Source organism: Bufo bufo, chromosome 4 (assembly GCF_905171765.1).
Source record: "Bufo bufo chromosome 4, aBufBuf1.1, whole genome shotgun sequence".
In the NCBI taxonomy this organism is placed as follows: Eukaryota; Metazoa; Chordata; class Amphibia; order Anura; family Bufonidae; genus Bufo; species Bufo bufo.
This window is the reverse complement of record NC_053392.1, coordinates 15,791,341-15,814,836: the sequence shown is the minus strand read 5'-3', so window position 1 is coordinate 15,814,836 and position 23,496 is coordinate 15,791,341. Positions and strand designations below refer to the sequence as shown.

The following is a 23,496-nucleotide window of genomic DNA, read 5'->3' as shown; positions in this document are numbered from 1 at the left end:
ACATGTGTGATATTACACGGGGATGTGTGTATTACATGTGTGATATTACACGGGGATGTGTGTATTACATGTGTGATATTACACGGGGATGTGTGTATTACATGTGTGATATTACACGGGGATGTGTGTATTACATATGTGATATTACACGGGGGCATCTGTGTTACATGTTTATTACGTGACATTACATGTGGTGTGTCAGTATTAGGCTATTTTCACACTGGCGTTTTGGCTTTCCGTTTGTGAGATCCGTTCAGGGCTCTCACAAGCGGTCCAAAACGGATCAGTTTGCCTCTGTTCTGTCTCCATTCCGCTCTGGAGGCGCCTGCAGCGTTTTGCTGTCCGCTTGGACAAAACTGAGCCAAACGGATCCATCCTGACACAATGTAAGTCAATGGGGATGGATCCGTTTTCTCTGACACAATAGAAAACGGATCCGTCTCCCATTGATTTTCAATGGAGTTCATGATGGATCCGTCTTGGCAATGTTACTGATCCGTTCACAACGGATGCATGCGGTTGTATTATTGTAACGGATCCATGTTTGCAGATCCATGAGGGATCTGCCCAAAACATGAGTGTGAAATTATTGCTCCCTGGGACACTCGGAGCCTGCTTCGTTCAGTTTGTGAACATTGTCTCCTGGTCAGACTGTGGACTTACTGAAACATTTCTCCTCTGGATTATCTGCCTTCTTTGACACATATCTCGGGGCAGAGAGATTGCTCTGGGTATGAGGAAGCAGATTGTCCTGTCACACTCCGGTCCGCCCTGCACATTCCAGTACTTCATATAGATCTTACTTCCTTGTAGACACAGTCATCTGCTGGAGGTGAAGCCACACAGGAAGGAATGGGGCAGACCTTCTGCAGAAAATGCTGTCCATGCTGTTCATGCTGTCCCTGCCACCAGGAACCACCTGTGCCGCAACCTTTCTCAAATCTGGACATCACAAATCCCCAAATCATGAAACCACCCGAGAGCACATTCCAATCATTTATCAAAACACACATAGAGGAGCCAACCAGAGGGGAACATGAACCCATCAGAACCCAACCACCCACCAAACAGGTCTTCGGCCTCAGAAAGGACAACATGCTGGACGGTGAGGATAACCGAGGATTTGTAGGGGGACCCAACATTTCTACTACTTCAAGAAACGAACCTTTTACTTATCTACCCCCAAGCATTATCAATGAAATAAGAACCCCTAAACCCAAGACCAACCCTGGGTATACGCAACCAGAAAAAACACAAACATCAAGTACCATGACATGGGACAGCAGTGGTGGCATCCTGAGCAGAACCAACAAGGTCTCAACCTACAACTATAAGCCACGCTCATCCCAAGACCTGGACATAAAGAAGGGGGTATATCTGGAAGTTATCGAAGAGCAAGGAGAGTGGGTGATTGCACGAACCCTCGATAGCAATGGAGAAAGCAAAACCGGGTACATCCCCAAAACCTTTCTGGCCAACGAGGGAAGTCTTGAGGCAGAGGAGTAAGTAGTAACAAATATCTATTATCAGCACTGCTAGAAAGATGCTTCCTCTGTGTCATGTCACTTGTATCTAGAGAAGACTACATTGCGTATGGTCCATTGTAAACAAAATCATAAAAATTTTGTTGTCCCTAAAATTGCCTACCCATGGAGTGATTTTCCAAACCACCAACCATTTATTGAGCATCTGGGGGTCATATCCATCAGGACAAGCCTTGTGCATGGAGGAGGGGGCACTACTGTATTGGGGTGACCTTGTTTTGTGGTAGATTATAAGCCTGATTTCTTAATGGGGCGTTAATTATAGCACAGATGGGGAATGAAAATACAGACGACCTAGAAGAAGACAGGAATTGTCATCTGGCTTTGAAGCCAATCTCATCTGCTTCGGTAAGCATGGGCAGAGCCAGGGGTCCACCTAGGAGAGGGCTAGTAGGGTATGTACCCTGGGTTCTGGATGACAGAGTGGACACCAACAAGCCCCCTTTGACTAGAATATTTACATATAGGGTTAGGGCAACCAACTGAATACTTTCTGGGTGAGAGAAAGCCTGGAACTCAGGGAGGAGAGGGAACAACACATTGACATCATGACAGCTGAACAGCGCCGTGGAATTTCTGTTATGTGAAAACTGTTGAGCCAAAAGTAAAATCACATCATTGATTCAACTAACACCCAAAATAACATAGTATATAAGGCCGAAAAATAACATCTGTCCATCCAGTTCGGCCTGTTATCCTGCAAGTTGATCCAGAGGAAGGCAAAAAAAAAACTGAGGTAGAAGCCAATTTTCCCCACTTAAGGGGGAAAAAATTCCTTCCCGACTCCAATCAGGCATCAGAATAACTCCCTGGACCAACGACCCCTCTCTAGTAGCCATAGCCTGTAATATTATTACCCTCCAGAAATACATCCAGGCCCCTCCTGAATTCCTTTATTGTACTCACCATCACCACCTCCTCAGGCAGAGAGCTCCATAGTCTCACTGCTCTTACCGTAAAGAATCCTCTTCTATGTTTGTGTACAAACCTTCTTTCCTCCAGACGCAGAGGATGTCCCCTCGTCACAGTCACAGTCCTGGGGATAAATAGATGATGGGATAGATCTCTGTACTGCCCCCTGATATATTTATACATAGTAATTAGATCTCCCCTCAGTCGTCTTTTTACTGAAGTGAATAACCCTAATGTTGATAATCTTTAAGGGTCCTGTAGTCCCCCCATTCCAGTTATTACTTTAGTTGCCCTCCTCTGGACCCTCTCCAGCTCTGCTATGTCTGCCTTGTTCACTGGAGCCCAGAACTGTACACAGTACTCCATGTGTGGTCTGACTAGCGATTTGTAAAGTGGTAGGACTATGTTCTTATCACCGGCATCTATGCCCCTTTTAATGCAACCCATTATCTTATTGGCCTTGGCAGCAGCTGCCTGACACTGGTTTTTGCAGCTTAGTTTGCTGTTTATTAAAATTCCTAGATCCTTTTCCATGTCAGTGTTACCGAGTGTTTTACCATTTAGTATGTACGGGTGACTTGCATTATTCCTTCCCATGTGCATAACCTTACATTTGTCAGTGTTAAACCTCATCTGCCACTTATCTGCCCAAGCCTCCAATTTATCCAGATCCCTCTGTAGTAGTATACTGTCCTCTGTAGTATATATACAGTATACTGTCCTCTGTAGTGTATATATATACAGTATACTGTCCTCTGTAGTATATATATACAGTATACTGTCCTCTGTAGTATATATATACAGTATACTGTCCTCTGTAGTATATATACAGTATACTGTCCTCTGTAGTATATATACAGTATACTGTCCTCTGTAGTATATATATACAGTATACTGTCCTCTGTAGTGTATATATACAGTACACTGTCCTCTGTAGTATATATACAGTATACTGTCCTCTGTAGTATATATACAGTATACTGTCCTCTGTAGTATATATACAGTATACTGTCCTCTGTAGTAGTATACTGTCCTCTGTAGTATATATACAGTATACTGTCCTCTGTAGTATATATATACAGTATACTGTCCTCTGTAGTGTATATATATACAGTACACTGTCCTCTGTAGTATATATACAGTATACTGTCCTCTGTAGTATATATACAGTACACTGTCCTCTGTAGTATATATACAGTATACTGTCCTCTGTAGTATATATACAGTATACTGTCCTCTGTAGTAGTATACTGTCCTCTGTAGTATATATACAGTATACTGTCCTCTGCAGTATATATATACAGTATACTGTCCTCTGTAGTATATATACAGTATACTGTCCTCTGCAGTATATATACAGTATACTGTCCTCTGTAGTATATATACAGTATACTGTCCTCTGCAGTATATATATACAGTATACTGTCCTCTGAAGTATATATACAGTATACTGTCCTCTGCAGTATATATACAGTATACTGTCCTCTGTAGTATATATATACAGTATACTGTCCTCTGTAGTATATATACAGTATACTGTCCTCTGCAGTGTATATACAGTATACTGTCCTCTGTAGTGTATATATACAGTATACTGTCCTCTGTAGTATATATACAGTATACTGTCCTCTGTAGTATATATATACAGTATACTGTCCTCTGCAGTATATATATACAGTATACTGTCCTCTGTAGTATATATACAGTATACTGTCCTCTGCAGTATATATATACAGTATACTGTCCTCTGTAGTATATATACAGTATACTGTCCTCTTCAGTGTTAATTCTTCAGTGTTAATTACTTTACACAGTTTAGTGTCATCTGCGAAAATTGATACTTTACTATGCAAGCCTTCTACAAGATCATTAATAAATATATTGAAGAGAATAGGGCCCAATACTGACCCCTGAGGTACTCCACTAGTGACAGTGACGCGATCTGAGTGTGTACCGTTAATAACCACCCTCTGTTTTCTATCATTGAGCCAGTTACTTACCCACTTACAGACGTTTTCTCCCGGTCCAATCATTCTCATTTTATACACTAACCTTTTTATGAGGTACAGTGTCAGATGCTTTGGAGAAGTCCAGATATACGACCTCCATTGATTCTCCGCTGTCAAGTCTATAACTTGCCCCCTCATATAAACTGATTAAATTAGTTTGACATGACCGATCCCTCATGAAGCCATGCTGATATGGCGTTATTTCCTTATTTCCGTTGAGATGCTCTAACATAGCATCTCTCAGAAAACCTTCAAACAGTTTACCCACAACAGATGTTAAACTTACCGGCCTATAGTTTCCAGGCTCTGTTTTTGGACCCTTTTTGAATATTGGCACCACATTTATCAGTATAGAGTCCTTAAATATCAGAAATAAGGGTCTGGCTATGACATTACTTAATTCCTTTAGGATACGGGGGTGTATGCCATCTGGCCCTGGCGATTTGTCTATTTTAATCTTTTTAAGTCGCTGATGTACTTCTTCCTCGGTCAGACAGGACACTTTTAATAGGGAATTTATTTTTACATTCTGCATTTCATCTGACAGTTTATTTTCCTCAGTGAATACATTGGAGAAAAAAATATTTAACAGCTTTGCTTTCTCCTCGTCGCTCTCTGCGACTCCCCCCTCATTACATTGTATAGGGCCGACACCTTCGGATTTATACATTTTACCATTTATATAAGTGAAGATCATTTTATGGTTAGTTTTTCTCTCTTTGGAAATGAATCTCTCGGTCTTTAGTTTGGCCGCTTTTATTAGTTTTTTTACATATTCTAATTATTTCCTTATAGTTTTTCAGTGTTTCCTCATTCCCTTCATGTTTTAGTGATTTAAATGGTTTCTTTTTGTCATTTATTGCTTTCTTTACAGTTCTATTTATCCACATAGTTTTTTTCTTGTTCCTTAATCTTTTATTCCCATAAGGGTACTTTCACACTAGCAGTGGAGACTCTAGGAACAATATATAGGGGGGGGGGGCACATAAGATATCACAGTCAAAAATGGGGGCGCACTAATAATTTTCACCACTTAATCATACTACTGAAAAAAATTAAATAAGTATTGTGACATAGCAAGGGGTTTTGTTTGGGATGGCAGGTATTTTCCTCCCAACATGGGCGGCTGGGCTGATTTCCAGCCAGGTAAGATCAAATACCGGACCGGAGTTTAAGTGCCGGTCCGGGTTTTGGCAGCACCTGGCTGTCCTTTAAATAGGCAGCTGGGCTCAGAATCTGGGTCTCTGTTTTGGGACCTGAAGCATGGTGCTGTGCTGGAAGGCTGAGAGCCGCATGATGGCTGCACGCTGGGAAACAGGCCCCTAAAGCCTGCTGTGAACTGCCGGGGATAAAACGGCTAGCAAGTAGTGTTGAATAATCACAAATATTCTAATTGCGAATTTTTATCGCGAATATAGGTACTTCGAAAATTCACAAATATTTAGAATATAGTGATATACACTCACCTAAAGAATTATTAGGAACACCTGTTCTATTTCTCATTAATGCAATTATCTAGTCAACCAATCACATGGCAGTTGCTTCGATGCATTTAGCGGTGTGGTCCTGGTCAAGACAATCTCCTGAACTCCAAACTGAATGTCAGAATGGGAAAGAAAGGTGATTTAAGCAATTTTGAGCGTGGCATGGTTGTTGGTGCCAGACGGGCCGGTCTGAGTATTTCACAATCTGCTCAGTTACTGGGATTTTCACGCACAACCATTTCTAGGGTTTACAAAGAATGGTGTGAAAAGGGAAAAACATCCAGTATGCGGCAGTCCTGTGGGCGAAAATGCCTTGTGGATGCTAGAGGTCAGGGGAGAATGGGCCGACTGATTCAAGCTGATAGAAGAGCAACGTTGACTGAAATAACCACTCGTTACAACCAAGATATGCAGCAAAGCATTTGTGAAGCCACAACACGCACAACCTTGAGGCGGATGGGCTACAACAGCAGAAGACCCCACCGGGTACCACTCATCTCCACTACAAATAGGAAAAAGAGGCTACAATTTGCACGAGCTCACCAAAATTGGACTGTTGAAGACTGGAAAAATGTTGCCTGGTCTGATGAGTCTCGATTTCTGTTGAGACATTCAAATGGTAGAGTCCGAATTTGGCGTAAACAGAATGAGAACATGTATCCATCCTCTGATGGCTACTTCCAGCAGGATAATGCACCATGTCACAAAGCTCCAATCATTTCACATTGGTTTCTTGAACATGACAATGAGTTCACTGGACTAAAATGGCCCCACAGTCACCAGATCTCAACCCAATAGAGCATCTTTGGGATGTGGTGGAGCTTCGTGCCCTGGATGTGCATCCCTCAAATCTCCATCAACTGCAAGATGCTATCCTATCAATATGGGCCAACATTTCTAAAGAATGCTATCAGCACCTTGTGGAATCAATGCCACGTAGAATTAAGGCCGTTCTGAAGGCAAAAGGGGGTCCAACACCGTATTAGTATGGGGGCACTAATAATTCTTTAGGTGAGTGTATATTCATAATTTCGAATATAGGAGAGTTTTTTATAATCAGTACACATGATCCCTCCCTGCTTCTAGCTTGTGGGCCAATGAGAAGGCTGCACTATCTTTGACTTCAGGAGTAGTGTTGTTGACTGCGAATTTTTGTAATGCAAATTTTTCAATTGCCGAGTAAAAACATGATTCCTCCCTGCTTCTTGCTTGTGGGCCAATGACTCATTGGCCCACAAGCAAGAAGCAGGGAGGAATCATAATTTTAGATGGGAAAAATTATGAATATTCTAAAAAACAAATATATAGCATTGAATATATTTGTTTTTCGAATATTCTTAATATTCTAAAACAAGAATATATAGCGAATATTCGGAAAAAAATAACAAATATAGAGCAATTTAGCTAATATAGTGCTATAATCTGCTTTGTCTAATAGTTGTAATTTTTTTCTCATCTGAAGTTCAGATTGGAAAAAAATTACAACTATTAAAAAAAAAGATTATAGCACTATAATAGCTAAATTGCTCTATATTTGTTTGTTTTTTTTCGAATATTCGCTATATTGCTATATATTCTTGTTTTAGAATATTACAAATATTTGAAAAAATGAATATATTCGATATATAGTGCTATGACTCATTGGCCCACAAGCAAGAAGCAGGGAGGAATCATGTTTTTCACAATAAAAATTCGCATTACGAAAATTTGCATATTATGTGATCATTACCTTGCCGATTTTTCGAGTAAAAAAATCGTAAAATATAACGAATATTCAACGAATATTCTACAAAATATTCGCAAAATATTGCGAATTCGAATATGACCGAAGGTGACGTGTCTGTTCTATGGACTTTTCATTGTGTGAATTAACAGCAAGACTTGTAATAAGTCGTTTTTCTTTTGCCTTTTGTGTGAATAAACACTGACATTTTGATTTACGAACTTGTTTTGCCTCTGTACTGCGTCCGCTAACCCTGCCTACCAGAGCAAATCCTCACAATATATATAAATAGGATTACAAAGTACGAGAGTAATGCAGTATGCAGGTGGATGCAGGGATAACCCCTACATTCAGGGTAATACTGCGCCCCATACCTCTTACATCCAGGGTAATACAGCGCCTCATACCTCTTACATCCAGGGTAATACAGCGCCCCATACCTCTTACATACAGGGTAATACAGCGCCCCATACCTCTTACATCCAGGGTAATACAGTGCCCCATACCTCTTACATACAGGGTAATACAGCGCCCCATACCTCTTACATCCAGGGTAATACAGCGCCTCATACCTCTTACATCCAGGGTAATACAGCGCCCCATACCTCTTACATCCAGGGTAATACAGTGCCCCATACCTCTTACATCCAGGGTAATACAGCGCCCCATACCTCTTACATCCAGGGTAATACAGCGCCTCATACCTCTTACATCCAGGGTAATACAGCGCCCCATACCTCTTACATCCAGTGTAATACAGCGCCTCATACCTCTTACATCCAGGGTAATACAGCGCCCCCATACCTCTTACATCCAGGGTAATACATCACCCCATACCTCTTACATCCAGGGTAATACAGCGCCCCATACCTCTTACATCCAGGGTAATACATCGCCCCATACCTCTTACATCCAGTGTAATACAGCGCCTCATACCTCTTACATCCAGGGTAATACAGCGCCCCATACCTCTTACATCCAGGGTAATACATCGCCCCATACCTCTTACATCCAGGGTAATACAGCGCCCCATACCTCTTACATACAGGGTAATACAGCGCCCCATACCTCTTACATCCAGGGTAATACATCGCCCCATACCTCTTACATCCAGGGTAATACAGCGCCCCATACCTCTTACATCCAGGGTAATACATCGCCCCATACCTCTTACATCCAGGGTAATACAGCGCCCCATACCTCTTACATCCAGGGTAATACAGCGCCCCCTACCTCTTACATCCAGGGTAATACATCGCCCCATACCTCTTACATCCAGGGTAATACAGCGCCCCATACCTCTTACATCCAGGGTAATACAGCGCCCCATACCTCTTACATCCAGGGTAATACAGCGCCCCATACCTCTTACATCCAGTGTAATACAGCGCCCCATACCTCTTACATCCAGGGTAATACATTGCCCCATACCTCTTACATACAGGGTAATACATCGCCCCATATCTCTTACATCCAGGGTAATACAGTGCCTCATACCTCTTACATCCAGGGTAATACAGCGCCCCATACCTCTTACATACAGGATAATACAGCGCCTCATACCTCTTACATCCAGTGTAATACAGCGCCCCATACCTCTTACATCCAGTGTAATACATCGCCCCATACCTCTTACATCCAGTGTAATACAGCGCCCCATACCTCTTACATACAGGGTAATACATCGCCCCATACCTCTTACTTCCATGGTAATACAGCACCCCATATCTCTTACATACAGGGTAATACATCGCCCCATACCTCTTACATCCAGTGTAATACAGCGCCCCATACCTCTTACATACAGGGTAATACATCGCCCCATACCTCTTACTTCCATGGTAATACAGCACCCCATATCTCTTACATCCAGGGTAATACATCGCCCCATACCTCTTACTTCCATGGTAATACAGCACCCCATATCTCTTACATCCAGGGTAATACAGCGCCCCATACCTCTTACATCCAGGGTAATACAGCGCCCCATACCTCTTACATACAGGGTAATACATCGCCCCATACCTCTTACTTCCATGGTAATACAGCACCCCATATCTCTTACATCCAGGGTAATACAGCGCCCCATACCTGTTACATCCAGGATAATACAGCGCCTCATACCTCTTACATCCAGGGTAATACAGCGCCTCATACCTCGTACATACAGGGTAATACAGTGCCTCATACCTCTTACATCCAGGGTAATACAGTGCCTCATACCTCTTACATACAGGGTAATACAGCGCCCCATACCTCTTACATCCAGTGTAATACAGCGCCCCATACCTCTTACATCCAGGGTAATACAGCGCCTCATACCTCTTACATCCAGGGTAATACAGCGCCTCATACCTGTTACATCCAGTGTAATACAGCGCCTCATACCTCTTACATCCAGTGACGTCTCTTTGATGTAGATGTTCTCTTTCCTCATCTTCTCCTTTCAGACCTTCAGACCAGACACCATTTTTCAGCCATTTCTCGTCTCTGCAGTTTACTACTTTTCCATCATCCTCCCGTCTTCTGGAGAAATCATCCTACCACCCCCAACACTGTGCCGCTGTGCTCCCCAATACAATACTGCAGAAACAGATAAACCCCCTGATAATAGTAGTACCATGCAGATAGTGCCCTTCAATAATTATTGGCACACAGTGTCCTAAAATAACTGCGCCCTGCAAATAGTGCCCCTGACACTAATCGTGTAAACATAATGTCCCCCAAAAATAATTGTGATAAGCTGATACTGCGCCAAGGTGCCCCCACAGTAATAGTGCTCCCAAAAGTCCCACCAATAGGAATTATTCTCTGCTAGAGCAGTGTTTCCCAACCAGTGTTCCTCCAGCTGTTGCAAAACTACAACTCTCAGCATGCCCGCACAGCCTTTGGCTGTGCGGGTATGCTGGGAGTTGTAGTTTTGCAACAGCTGGAGGCACACTGGTTGGGAAACACTGTGCTAGAGCACACGTGGTAGTAATAGTGCTCCTACAGTGCCCCCAACATGTCCCCACTGTGCCCAAGAAGAAGTAATAATGCTCCCATAGTGCCCATACTAGTAATCATGTTCCCCATAGAACACCAGTAGTAATTAAGCCCATCATAATGCCCCCCAGTAGTAATAATTCTCCTTATAATGTGCCAGTTCAAAAAATACTCCCTTTTAATGCCCCCGGTTGAGCTAATGTCCCCATAATGTGCCAGTATAAAATACCACTATATAGTGCCCCCAGTAAATGCCCCCATAGTGCTCCTCTCCTCCCTTCTTTCTAGTGCCCCCATAATGTACCAGTATAAAATGCCCCATATATAGTGCCCCAGTAGATGCCCTCAGTGTCCCCCATAATTTGCAAGTATAAAATACTAATAATAGTAGTCCTCCTCTCTCACCTTCCCCATAGTACCCACCATAATGTGCCCCAGTATAAAATGGCCCTATACAGAGCCCCCATATAAAATACCCCTTCTTTGTGGCCTCAGTAGATGCCCCCATAGTGCCACCAATAATGTGCCAGTAAAAAGTGCCACCAATAATGTGCCAGTAAAAAGTGCCACCAATAATGTGCCAGTAAGAAGTGCCCTCATAGATGCTCCCACAGTGCCACCCAATAATATGCCAGTAAGATGTGCCCCCATAGATGCCCCCCCAATCATGTGCCAGTAACAGGTGTCCCCATAGATGCCCCCCCAATCATGTGCCAGTAACAGGTGTCCCCATAGATGCCCCCCAATCATGTGCCAGTAAGTAGTACCATATAAAAAAAATTAAACACTAAGTCTACATGCACACAAACGTATTTTGTTTCTGTGTCCGTTCCCTTTTTTTTGCGGATAGGATGCGGACCCATTCATTTCAATGGGTCCGCAAAAAACGCGGACAGCACACCAGGTCTGGAAGTCTTCTTTAGGCCCTCTGCTGACATGGAAACCCATCAGAGACCCGTGATCACTTTTGCAAGGCACTGATGGATTGACAGAACAAAGGTCCTCCAACTGTCCGACCACCTAGATGTTGCTTTTGACATCGCACATGGTGGCAGCATCAGTGCAGTGACTGGCACAGGGTGGTGGCATCAGTGTAATGAGTGGCACAGGGTGGTGGCATCAGTGTAAGGACTGGCACAGGGTGGAGGCATCAGTGCAGTCAGTGGCACATGGTGGAAGCATCAGAGTAGCGTTTAGACAGATAGATGAGTCTGGTGAGGGGGAGACCAATTAGTTATGAGTTACAGTAATCTACATGGGAATGGATCAGGATGCAGTCTTCACCAGTCCTTCTTGTCAACCTCAACTGCAGTCTTCATCAGTTCTTCTTCTTGTCACCCTAAGCTGTTGTCTTTATCAGCCCTTTTCTTTGTCACTCTCATCCACAGTATCCATCAATCCTACTTCTTATTGCCCAAAGCCGCCATCTTCATTAGTCCTTCTTGCTGCCCTCAGCCACAGTCGTCATCAGTCCTTCTTATTGTTGCTCTCAGTAACAGTCCTCATCAGTCCTTCTTCTTGTCACCCTCAGCCACAGTCCTCATCAGACCTTCTTCTGGTCACCCTCAGCCACAGTCCTCATCAGTCCTTCTTCTTGTCACCCTCAGCCACAGTCCTCATCAGACCTTATTCTTGTCTCCCTCAACCACAGTCTTAATCAGACCTTCTTGTCGCCTTCAGCTGCTGTCATGAGTCCTTCTTCTTGTTGGCCTCAGTCACAGTCTTCACAAGTCCTTCTTGTGATCGTAAGCTGCAGTCTTCATCAGTCTTTCTTCTTATCACTCTAAGGCTACATGCACACGAACGTTGTTTGTTTCCGTGTCCGTTCCGTTTTTTTGCGAATAGGATGCAGACCCATTCATTTCAATCAGTCCTTATTCTTGTCACCATCAGCCGCAGTCTTCATCAGTCCTTCTTCTTGCCTTCAGCCACAGTCTCCATCAGTCCTCCTTCTTGTTGTCCAAAGACACCATCTTCATTAGTCCTTCTTGCTGCCCTCAGCCGCAGTCTTCGTCAGTCCTTCTTCTTGTCACCCTCAGCCGCAATCTTCGTCAGTCCTTCTTTTTGTCTCCCTCAGCCACAGTTTCCATCAGTCCAAAGACATACTGATAGGGTACTTAGATTGTGAGCCCGACTGGGGACAGCTTGATGCTAATGTCTGTAAAGCACTGCAGAATATAGCAGCGCTATATAATTGTATATAACAATAATCAGTCCTTCTTCCTGTCGGTGGTCCTTATCTTTTTTTTTATCTCTTATGAACATAAAATCAGTATGAAGAGCCAAAGGTATTTGTTCTGGCCCAACCATCACACCTATATGAGCATGATAGGAATCATATGTCTGTTTTTGGCTTAAACAGCTCCCTCTCTTCAGGGAAGGCTTCCCACTAGACTTTGGGGTGTCAAAGTAATTTGCACCACATTTGTGAGGTCAGGCCTTGATGAGTTGGGATCGCAATTGCCGTTTCAGTTCAGCCCTAAAGAGTCTGATGGGGTTGAGGTCTAGACTCTGTTCAGACCCTCGAGTTCCGCCATACTAAAGTCAGGTGGAACGGTGGAAGCAGCAGATGTGTAAAATGTCTGTACGTGGAAGAATTAACCCTTCACTGGATCACTGGAGATAAGGGGCCGAACACTCAAAAACAGCCCCAGATCATTACCCACAAATCCATCATGTCTTATGGAAGGCACCATGCCTTCCAGTATATCATGTTCATCATCCATCTTCAGACAGCACATTTGCACTACTCTACACCACTCCAGCAGACACTTGGCATTGTGCATGTTGATCATAGGCTTGTGTGCATCTGCTCCAGAGCCCAGTGATGATGTGCTTTACATCACTCCAGAAGATGTTTGGCATTGAGCATACTGACCTTAGGAATGTGTGCTTCTGCTCCAGAGCCCAGTGATAATGTGCTTTACACCACGCCAGCAGACACTTGGCATTGTGCATGTTGATCATAGGCTTGTGTGCATCTTCTCCAGAGCCCAGTGATGATGTGCTTTACATCACTCCAGAAGATGTTTGGCATTGAGCATACTGACCTTAGGATTGTGTGCTTCTGCTCCAGAGCCCAGTGATAATGTGCTTTACACCACGCCAGCAGACACTTGGCATTGTGAATGCTGATCATAGGCTTCTGTGTGGTTATTCCATGGCTGAGCTGCTGTTTCTTCTTGGCAATTTCTTTTCTCCATAGTAATCATAACAAGTGACCAGGGCAGATCAGAAATTTATTGACCTAACTTGTGGTAAAAGGCACACATACTTTTGGGCATTTCTTTCATTCTTTTTCCATAAAGTGTGTAGGATACAATAAAAAGTAAGAAACTAAACCTGATGTGGTCTGTGATGTGGGTCTGCCCCCCACAAGGATTGCAGATGACAACTCTGATGTTCCTTATACTAATGACTCCAGGCCAGTCTCTCAGATTCTTACAATGAATGACCTAAATAGTCTTCTCCACCTTCAGCCTCAGGAAACTGCTTTCATGCTCTGAAATGTAAGTCACTTGGTTAGTTCTACAGTCAATCAAGTTGGAGATCTGCAGAAGTAGAAACGTCCCAGAGATTTTATAAAAGGTCCAGGGCTATATCACAGCACAATCCTGAACAGAGTGAGCAGGATGGTGAATGTCTCATATGCTTCCCTGGCCTCTCTGCAGCTTCTTGTCTGCTTGGCCGTAGACAATGACCTCTGGATTGGACACAAGAATAGACACCGTGTCTTCCATCATTGGCAGATGACAATACTTGGCTGAAGGTTTAACAAATGTTTACACACCCACAAATGGGCTGTAGTAATGACATAATACTCTTATAAAAGGGTTACCCGTTCAAGGGACAGTTATCTATGGATGGAATCTAGCTGGAGACATATGGTGGGTCCTTATACATCCAGCAACTTGATCACATTACAGATCAGGAATCCAGATGTCTGCTGTAGAACAGAAGAGCTGCATGACAGACAGACACAACAGTGAAATGTGTAGTGATTGGTGGAGCCATTTGTGACATCAAGGGATGGAAACTCTTTATATGTATATTTCCTGTGGGTCTACAAGAGTGGCCGCTCACAGCCTCCTCTGTGCAAGAATCCATATATTTTAGATAATGTGTCCTTCCACCCATGGTGACTCCTGTCCTGTTCATGGACCATCTGCCTTTTCAAAAAAATAACTCAAGGCCCAAACTGAGGCTCCTTTATCCTCATCTTGAACTTGACCTACAAGCTTATGTTCAATCAACATGCATAGCTGGATGACCTGACCATCTACAGTTATGTCTAGACAACCAGGAGCAGGGCAGATGGAAAGTGTGGTCCATGAATAGTCCTTATGGGTCCTTGTTGACGATCCCCCTCTTCCCTAATTCTTCATTCCAAATTAATTTCATCTTTTCATAAAATGTCTGAGATAAAATTGAACATCAGTCTAAAACTGAAGACTGATTTGGCCTGACCCTCAGCAAGAGCGGGCTGAATGCTCCTTGTATTGAGGACTTCAGACCTTTCTCTCTGAATCTTCCATTGTATGTCCTCAAAAGTAATGCCAGACAAAACTCTGCACCTGGAACTTCGTTATATCGAGGCGAAGTAATGTGTTCCTTTTGGTTTTATGTCTGTTCTGAAATGTAGGTCCCCTAGTTATTTCTATAGTCAATCAAGTTGGAGATTTATCTACAAGTTTCTTCCATGAGTTCTCCCATCCATACCATCGATTCGGGCCACTGAGGCAGCATCCATACTGATTTTAATCTTATGTCATGGATTAATCTTATTATTTATGGTCACTTTTTCCTGTTTTCACACAATCACCTGTTCTGCAGTTCACCATTATCTCATGAGGACCTATAGCTTTTATATATATATACAGTACAGATCAAAAGTTTGGACACACCTTCTCATTCAAAGAGTTTTCTTTATTTTCATGACTATGAAGGCATCAAAACTATGAATTAACACATGTGGAATTATATACATAACAAACAAGTGTGAAACAACTGAAAATATGTAATATTCTAGGTTCTTCAAAGTAGCCACCTTTTGCTTTGATTACTGCTTTGCACACTCTTGGCATTCTCTTGATGAGCTTCAAGAGGTAGTCCCCTGAAATGGTCTTCCAACAGTCTTGAAGGAGTTCCCAGAGATGCTTAGCACTTGTTGGCCCTTTTGCCTTCACTCTGCGGTCCAGGTCACCCCAAACCATCTCAATTGGGTTCAGGTCCGGTGACTGTGGAGGCCAGGTCATCTGGCGCAGCACCCCATCACTCTCCTTCATGGTCAAATAGCCCTTACTTTCAAAGTTTTCCCAATTTTTCGGCTGACTGACTGACCTTCATTTCTTAAAGTAATGATGGCCACTCGTTTTTCTTTACTTAGCTGCTTTTTTCTTGCCATAATACCAATTCTAACAGTCTATTCAGTAGGACTATCAGCTGTGTATCCACCTGACTTCTCCTCAACGCAACTGATGGTCCCAACCCCATTTATAAGGCAAGAAATCCCACTTATTAAACCTGACAGGGCACACCTGTGAAGTGAAAACCATTTCAGGGGACTACCTCTTGGAGCTCATCAAGAGAATGCCAAGAGTGTGCAAAGCAGTAATCAAAGCAAAAGGTGGCTACTTTGAAGAACCTAGAATATGACATATTTTCAGTTGTTTCACACTTCTTTGTTATGTATATAATTCCACATGTGTTAATTCATAGTTTTGATGCCTTCAGTGTGAATCTACAATTTTCATAGTCATGAAAATAAAGAAAACTCTTTGAATGAGAAGGTGTGTCCAAACTTTTGGTCTGTACTGTGTATATATATATATATATATATATATATATATATATATATATATATATATTATACCTATAGTTCATCTTGAGCTTCCTGGTTCACTGGTTCACAGAGAAATAAAGACTTAACAACATTGTATATTGCTCAGGGTTAAAAGTGTAAAAATAATAATGAGACTAACAGTGTCAATGTCCCAGAGATTATAAAACAATTCCAGCACCATGTCCCATTGCAATCATTAATAGAGCAGGCGAAACCCTGAGCTTCTCTCGTGCTGATTCTTGCCTGTTTGTCATCTTACTTCTTCTGGTATAGACGATCCCCAATAATATGGTGGAAATTTCATGATATTGGTGGGGTAGGAGAGGGAGGGGGTGATCTTAGCGGAGAGATTTGTTGTAGAAATGTGGCAGATCAGGAAGTTTGGGTGGAGGGTTTGTGGGTTGGGTTACGATGTGTCTCCTAGGATGGAGGGGGAAGGGGGCTGGGACTGTGATTATTCTAATACAATCGGGAATTCGGTGGCAGATTTGATGACAGCTAGAATCCTAACTTGGAATGTTCTGGATCTTGGTGATAAGATAAAAAGACAGGCGGTCTTTGACTTGGTTCAAAAACATTTACCAGCGATTGTTTGTTTGGTGGAGACTCACTTCACCGAGTAGTCGGCCCCGCGATTCGGTTGGGGAGGGGCAGCGCAGACTTATCACTCCACTTTTACTAGTTATTCCAGAGGAGTTACAGTTTTAATTCATAGAGTGATTGATTTTGTCTGCGAGGCATCCTCTATTGATAAGCAGGGGAGATTTGTTTTTTTATATGGAAAGCTTTTTGGGAGATTAATTTTTTTGGATTTTATTTATATTCCTCCCCCCCCCCCCTTTTCTTCATCTGTACTTAATTGTTTATTAACGTTCATGGATCGCTAGTAAATGGGTACTTTAATAGTGTTATTAACCCAGAGATGGATAGAATTTCTATGGGGGGAGATATGCATATCCCCGCCCAAGGGTCCCGTTAGCACGTTTTTGCCACAAATCGGGTTTTGTGGATATATGGGTGTAACGGAACGCCCAGCACCCCGACCGGGTACCTCCGTCGATAGAGGCTCCTAGTGCTTCCCGAGGACTCCAAGCACTCCACTTGACACCGTAAGCACACAGACCCCATGAACTGCCGAAGCTTGGTGGAGGTCTCGCCGTCTCCTACCCACCCTGGACCTACGACAAGGCTCCAGTGGATGAACCCTCCTAAATCCAGAGACAGGAACCAGGAACAAGCTCTTACAAGAGCTTATACTCCGGGGAGTATTATGATATAGTAATCCCCAAGAGTGTAGTTATCCCATGCCCCAAACATGAGCCAAGACTTCATAAAGGGGTAAAGCAGGAACTCTTTAATGGGTTATTTTTCAGCCTTTTATGCAGGGCTCCTAGCAAGGGACACTCCCCCTGGGGCCCTTGTAAAAGACTGTGACAGTTTATATTTTAGCCAATCACATGCATTTACAGTATTGAAACCCTCCCAGCAATTGTACACAAAATCCCCTTCCCTCTGTCTGTAACGCAATCAACAAAATACAATGAGCATTGTCTGAGACGCAATTAACTAACGCACTGGCATTGTCTGAGACGCAATCCACAAAATACACTTACCAAACGTAATGGGCGAACTTAATCACTACCAGACAGAAAACACACATTTTTCCCAACACACAGAAAACACCTCAAAACCCCACACATCTCCATAATGTATACATCCATGGATAGCTCTGATCTGGGTGAACAATATATCCAAAAATCACCCAGATCCGAGCAGGGGTTCCCGAATTCCATGGAAGTTACATTTGGCAGGCCGCAAGCATGGCTTTCCTGCCCAAAACAGTTCCACAGATTTAAGCTGTGCGGCCGGTCTGTCTTCTCCTTCAAAGTTAGTATGGGCCATAATCCTGGGGCAGGAGGCTGGCAAACAGCCCCCTCCAAAACACCGTGGCGGGGTTGGTTTCGCCACAATTAGGACCTTTGGGAAAAAGGAAAAGAGCCTATACTTGTATAAGTAAGTCCGCAAAATCCATGTCTAGGATAGATTTGGCCTTGATAAATGAAATCTATTTGAAATATATAAAACGGATGAAATATGAGGCCAGGTCTTTATCTGTCGGGGATATAAAGACCAAATGCTTTATATAAAAAAAATAACTAATGGATCTAAATAAATTTTTGATCCGTGAGATGGACATAAACATCTCCAAGAGTTCGATCGAGAACTTAATTATTTTGTATCGGACCATGTACCTTTCTCCCTAGAATTTTAGCTATGAGAGATAACAATTATAGGGAAAGAGCTCCATTTAGATTGAACCCCCATTGGATCTCTATCCTGGATAATCATGATTCGGTGAAACAGAAGATGCTGTGGTTTTGGGATAAAAATTATAAATCTGTGAAAATTCAACTGGTTTGGGATAAATTCAAGGCCTTCATGAGGGGAGTATTTTTAGTAACATTTCTAATTTAAGAAGGGGTTAAGGTAGGAAATAGAGATTTAAAAGAAGCAGCTTTAGCTGGTATGAATGAATTTTCCAGGAATAAAACAATAGTAAATAGGGAAATTATGCAGAACGCAAGTAAGTCGTACTCTGATTTTCTCTTGGAAATACCCAGCAGAGGATTTTTTTCAAGGGACAAAAATATTTTTCCGATTCGGGTAGACCAGGGAAACTTCTGGCGAGGGTGATCTCTAATCAAGAACCAAAAAAAGAGATAGTATTCGCTCATCCGAGGGTATAATTACTGAGGATCAAGACCGCATACATTTTTTTGAAGCATTTTTCGGGATTATATCATTCAGATAAGGTCATTTTAGATGAAGAGATGGATTCATACTTCGATTCTATCTCTCTTCCGGTTCTTACACATATCCAAAGAGAATTCCTCGATGCAGACCTTTCCCTAGAGGAGTTAGAGGCAGCTTTGAAGGCATGTTCTGGAAACTTCTCCCCTGGGTCTGATGGATTCCCGTATGAATTCTATCATAAATATAGGGAGGTGATTTTTCATTGGCTCCTGGAGGTGTTCACCGGATCATTGGAGGAGGGTAGGTTTCCAGAATCAATGACAGAGGCTGTGATAATATTAATATTGAAAAAGGGTAAGGACCCCTTAGATATGGGGTCATATAGGCCAATCTCCCTATTGAACATAGACATGAAGCTTTTCTCAAGGATTCTGACTACAAGGCATCTGTTGTATGCGAATATACAGTCTTCCGGGGGCGGGGGGGTCTCTCACTCCATCCTGTCTTTAAAAGCCTCTAAGGCGTTTGACAGGGTGGAGTGGGAATTCCTCTGGAAAGTTTTAGGGAAAATTGGATTTGGTACTAGATATATAAATATGATTTAGCTCATTTATAAGTCTCCTACGGCTAGATTGAGTATTAATGGGAGTTTGACAAGGAGTTTTCCTTTGAGTAGAGGTACCCGACAGGGATGTCCACTCTCTCCATTATTATTTAATATTTATATCGAACCTCTTGCTGCTAGGGTTAGGCAAGACTCTAGGATTGAGGGGTTTGGGATATTAGGAGTAGAGGACCGTATTTCCTTATATGCAGATGATGTACTGTTTTTTATAAACCATACTAATACTGTACTTCCAGAACTTATTCGAATGGTTAATTTCTTTGGTGCAGTCTCAGGCCTTGATATTAACTGGTCAAAGACAACTTTTATGCCACTAGATAGAACTGAATATTCCATTGAAGGGCCTTTGAGTATGTTAAAGATGGCATATTCCTTTAAATATTTGGGTATGATGATATCCCCTATTTTTTACAGCTCAATTTGATCCCATTGATTAGTAAATTGAGGTCAAAAGTTACGGTATGGCTTTGACTTCCTTTATCTAGAGCCGATAGAATATCCCTAGTTAAAAAAATGGTGATATTACCTTAACTCCTCTACGTCCCTAGGAACTCTCCAATATGAATTGACGATAAGTTTTTTAACTAATTGAAAGAATTACTAATGACTTACTTTGGGGAAGAAAGTGGGCAAGGTTAAAGTTGGAGTACCTTTATAAACCGATAGAACAGGGAGGGCTGAATCTTCCATATTTTAAGGGCTATTTTATAGCTTTTTTTGCCAATGGGAGAAAAGTTAGTTAAAAAAGATATGGCACTCATATATCCGGAAGACTGCTCAAACATTAGATTTTATTATATTCAAATATTCTGCAGGATATTTGAATATAATAAAATCAAATGTTTGAGCAGTCTTCCGGATATATGAGTGCCATATCTTTCTTAACTATCTTTTTGTATTAATCTTTTGGTGTGTGGAGTTCACACTGAGATATTGAGCACCATTCCATCCCCATTGATTAGTAGAGCCACCTCATTCTGCCAATGGGAGAAAAGTTCACTCTGTCGGATCTTGGTTAGTAGTTCTTTATATAATAATATGTTCACGCTACTAGAGTCCGGGCGATTATCTAGTACCCAACAGGACTATAAAGAGTTTAGGAACATATTGTTAATTTATCTTGGTTTAGGTATTTTCAATTACGTTCGGCACTTTTTAGTCTACAGGGAAAGCATTGCTTGAGGTAGATACTTCTACACCCTAGAATGATTTGATAGGAAACATGGGGCAGAAGGTCAAGATTCCCCAATTGTATAAATTGTTACTGGAAGCACTATTTAAGGATTTACGCTCCCCCGGACAAAGGTCTTTGGGAGTGGATTGTGCAATGATTCAAGTAGGTGAGTGGGAAAATATATTATCTAATTTAAGATTAGTGTCTCATAATTTTAATCACGTGGTGGTTCAATTCAATATTTTACATAGAATATATGTTACACCGACATGGCTTAACAAATGTGGTTTGAGAAACGCTATTGTCCACGGTGTGATTCACCTGCTGCTGATTATTTCCATATGTTCTGGTCCTGTAGAGAATTAACTTAATATTGGAAGGCAATTAAGAACTGCGCTACCCAAAAACTGAAAGTAACGATTCCGTTTACGGAACAATGCTGGATACTTGGCAATCTTTCCCAGGTTAATTGTCATAAGTATAAAAAGACCTTGTTAATTAAATTAATGTTTTTGGCCAGACTCTTGATTATATACAAGGGTCTGGTTTTCATAAAATATACCTATTGTACCTATATGGCTAAACTTGGTTAACAAGATCAAGAGTTATGAAAAAATTCTATGTAAGCAAAGAAACATTGAGGAGAAATGGAATAGGATATGGGGGAGTTGGAAGCCCTAACATTCCCTGCCTCCACCTCATCGGTATGTGGATAGGAGACGCATCGCAATGGGGAGGGAGGGTCGGGGTTAGGGGGGTTAAGGTTGAATTGGGGGGAAAAAGAAGAAAAGCAATAATGTTGATGATTAATTTTTGTATGGTAATAGCTGTTTTTTGTTTTTTCTCACAATAAAAAAAATTTGCAAAAGAAATAAAGACTTAACAACATTGTATATTGCTCAGGGTTTAAAGTGTAAAAATAATAATGAGACTAACAGTGTCAATGTCCCAGAGATTATAAAACAATTCCAGCGCCATATCCTATTGAAATCATTAACAGAGCAGGCGAAACCCTGAGCTTCTCTCGTGCTGATTCTTGCCTGTTTGTCATCTTACTTCTTCTGGTATAGACAATCCCCAGTATTATGGTGGAAATTTCCTTTAAGTCTTTCATGTAAATTGTCAGAGCCGGTTCTGCTCTTTGCTGAATGCTTAGGATTGTCCATCCAAAAACATACAGGGAAGCCACTCAGGACTGCATTGAAAAAAGGTCTTCTAGGGGGATGGTCTTCCCAAACATGTCAAGTGTGCATCATATATGGAGGAAAATCTGGTCTAGATAAGGGGTTAGTACTAGAGGGCTTCTTGATGACACCACCCTATCAGTATAGGGTTAACTTCAAGGTACATGTGTGTGTCTTACTGTGCAGCATGAACTCAATGGTCATTAAGTCTTTCTCTTCTAATTTACAGCTGGTATTTTGGATCCTTGACAAAGCTAGATGCCAAGCGTTACCTCATGCAAGAAGATAACCGCACCGGCTCATTCCTCTTGTGGCAGAAGGTGGGAGACTGCTATTACATTTCAGGTAAGTACACATCCATCTGTCCAATAATTACTCTCCCAAGAAGACGCTGTCACCCCCAGCATCTACTTCACTCCATAATGAGGGCAACTGCTGGGGCATCTATCGGGTGAAGACAATGTATTACAGTACAGTGACCGTTTTTGGGTTGAGATGCTTTGTGACTAAGGAGATCAGCAGAAATCAGTCAGAGACAATTCAAAAACACCAGACCACATAGAGTACATCCTCTACATAGCACAGGAAAATTATGGTGAGCTGCAGAGATGGACTGAACAATGCCAGGAACTTGTACAATATGGATAAAGCAGAACAGACAGCAGTGGGTCAGACGCCAATTCTTGTAGGGTAGAATATCTCCATGCCGGCAGCACACAACAGAGCCGACATGGCAAGGACTGCACTGCTGTCACGGTAGGTGAGGGAAGGGAAGCAAACCAAATACAACAAAAGCAACAAAACTCCAGGCTAGGCCCCAAAGCTAGGGAACAGGGAAATCTGACAATCCCTGAGCCTTTTCCTGACTGCTGACAACATGAGCAAATCCTTAAGGTGGAAGTGCTTATGCGCTGGAACCTAAGCCTAGCTGAAACTGAAACAAACCCTCAGCTAGGGAGCTGGAGATAAGACGACCGGTTCCTAGCGCAAGGTGCAGGAACCAGCGTCTTCCTGAGGCCTAGCCAGAACACACAACAAAAGGAAGGAGTAGGACTTAGCTTAAGATGGATGGGGAGCAGGAGATCCACCAAACACCAGCTGAGAACTCCAGAAACAAATATAAACCGCAAGGACCATAGTGAGAGGCGGGTATAAATAGCACCACTAAATAGCTAATGAGCAGAACCTGTGGGGAGGTGGGATCCTGCCCAAAACCACAACAAAGAGAAACAGAACAATCTGTCAGATAGACTCACGTTC

The 23,496-nt window shown here is 42.3% G+C and overlaps 1 protein-coding gene across 10 annotated transcripts in view; it reads left to right on the top strand.

The window, feature by feature from the left end:
* The first annotated feature begins 844 nt into the window (after window positions 1-844).
* Window positions 845-23,496, top strand: part of LOC120999889 (tyrosine-protein kinase SRK2-like) — a 40,798-nt gene continuing 18,146 nt past the window's right edge. For all 10 annotated transcript variants that reach the window (XR_005778671.1, XR_005778670.1, XR_005778667.1 and 7 more), the window contains exons 1-2: window positions 845-1,502; window positions 22,466-22,581. Coding sequence is in view for 1 of the 10 variants with exons in the window: in XM_040430939.1 (XP_040286873.1) it covers window positions 853-1,502; window positions 22,466-22,581 (766 nt within the window). In the remaining 9 variants the exon portion in view is untranslated. The remainder of the gene's footprint in view (window positions 1,503-22,465; window positions 22,582-23,496) is intronic.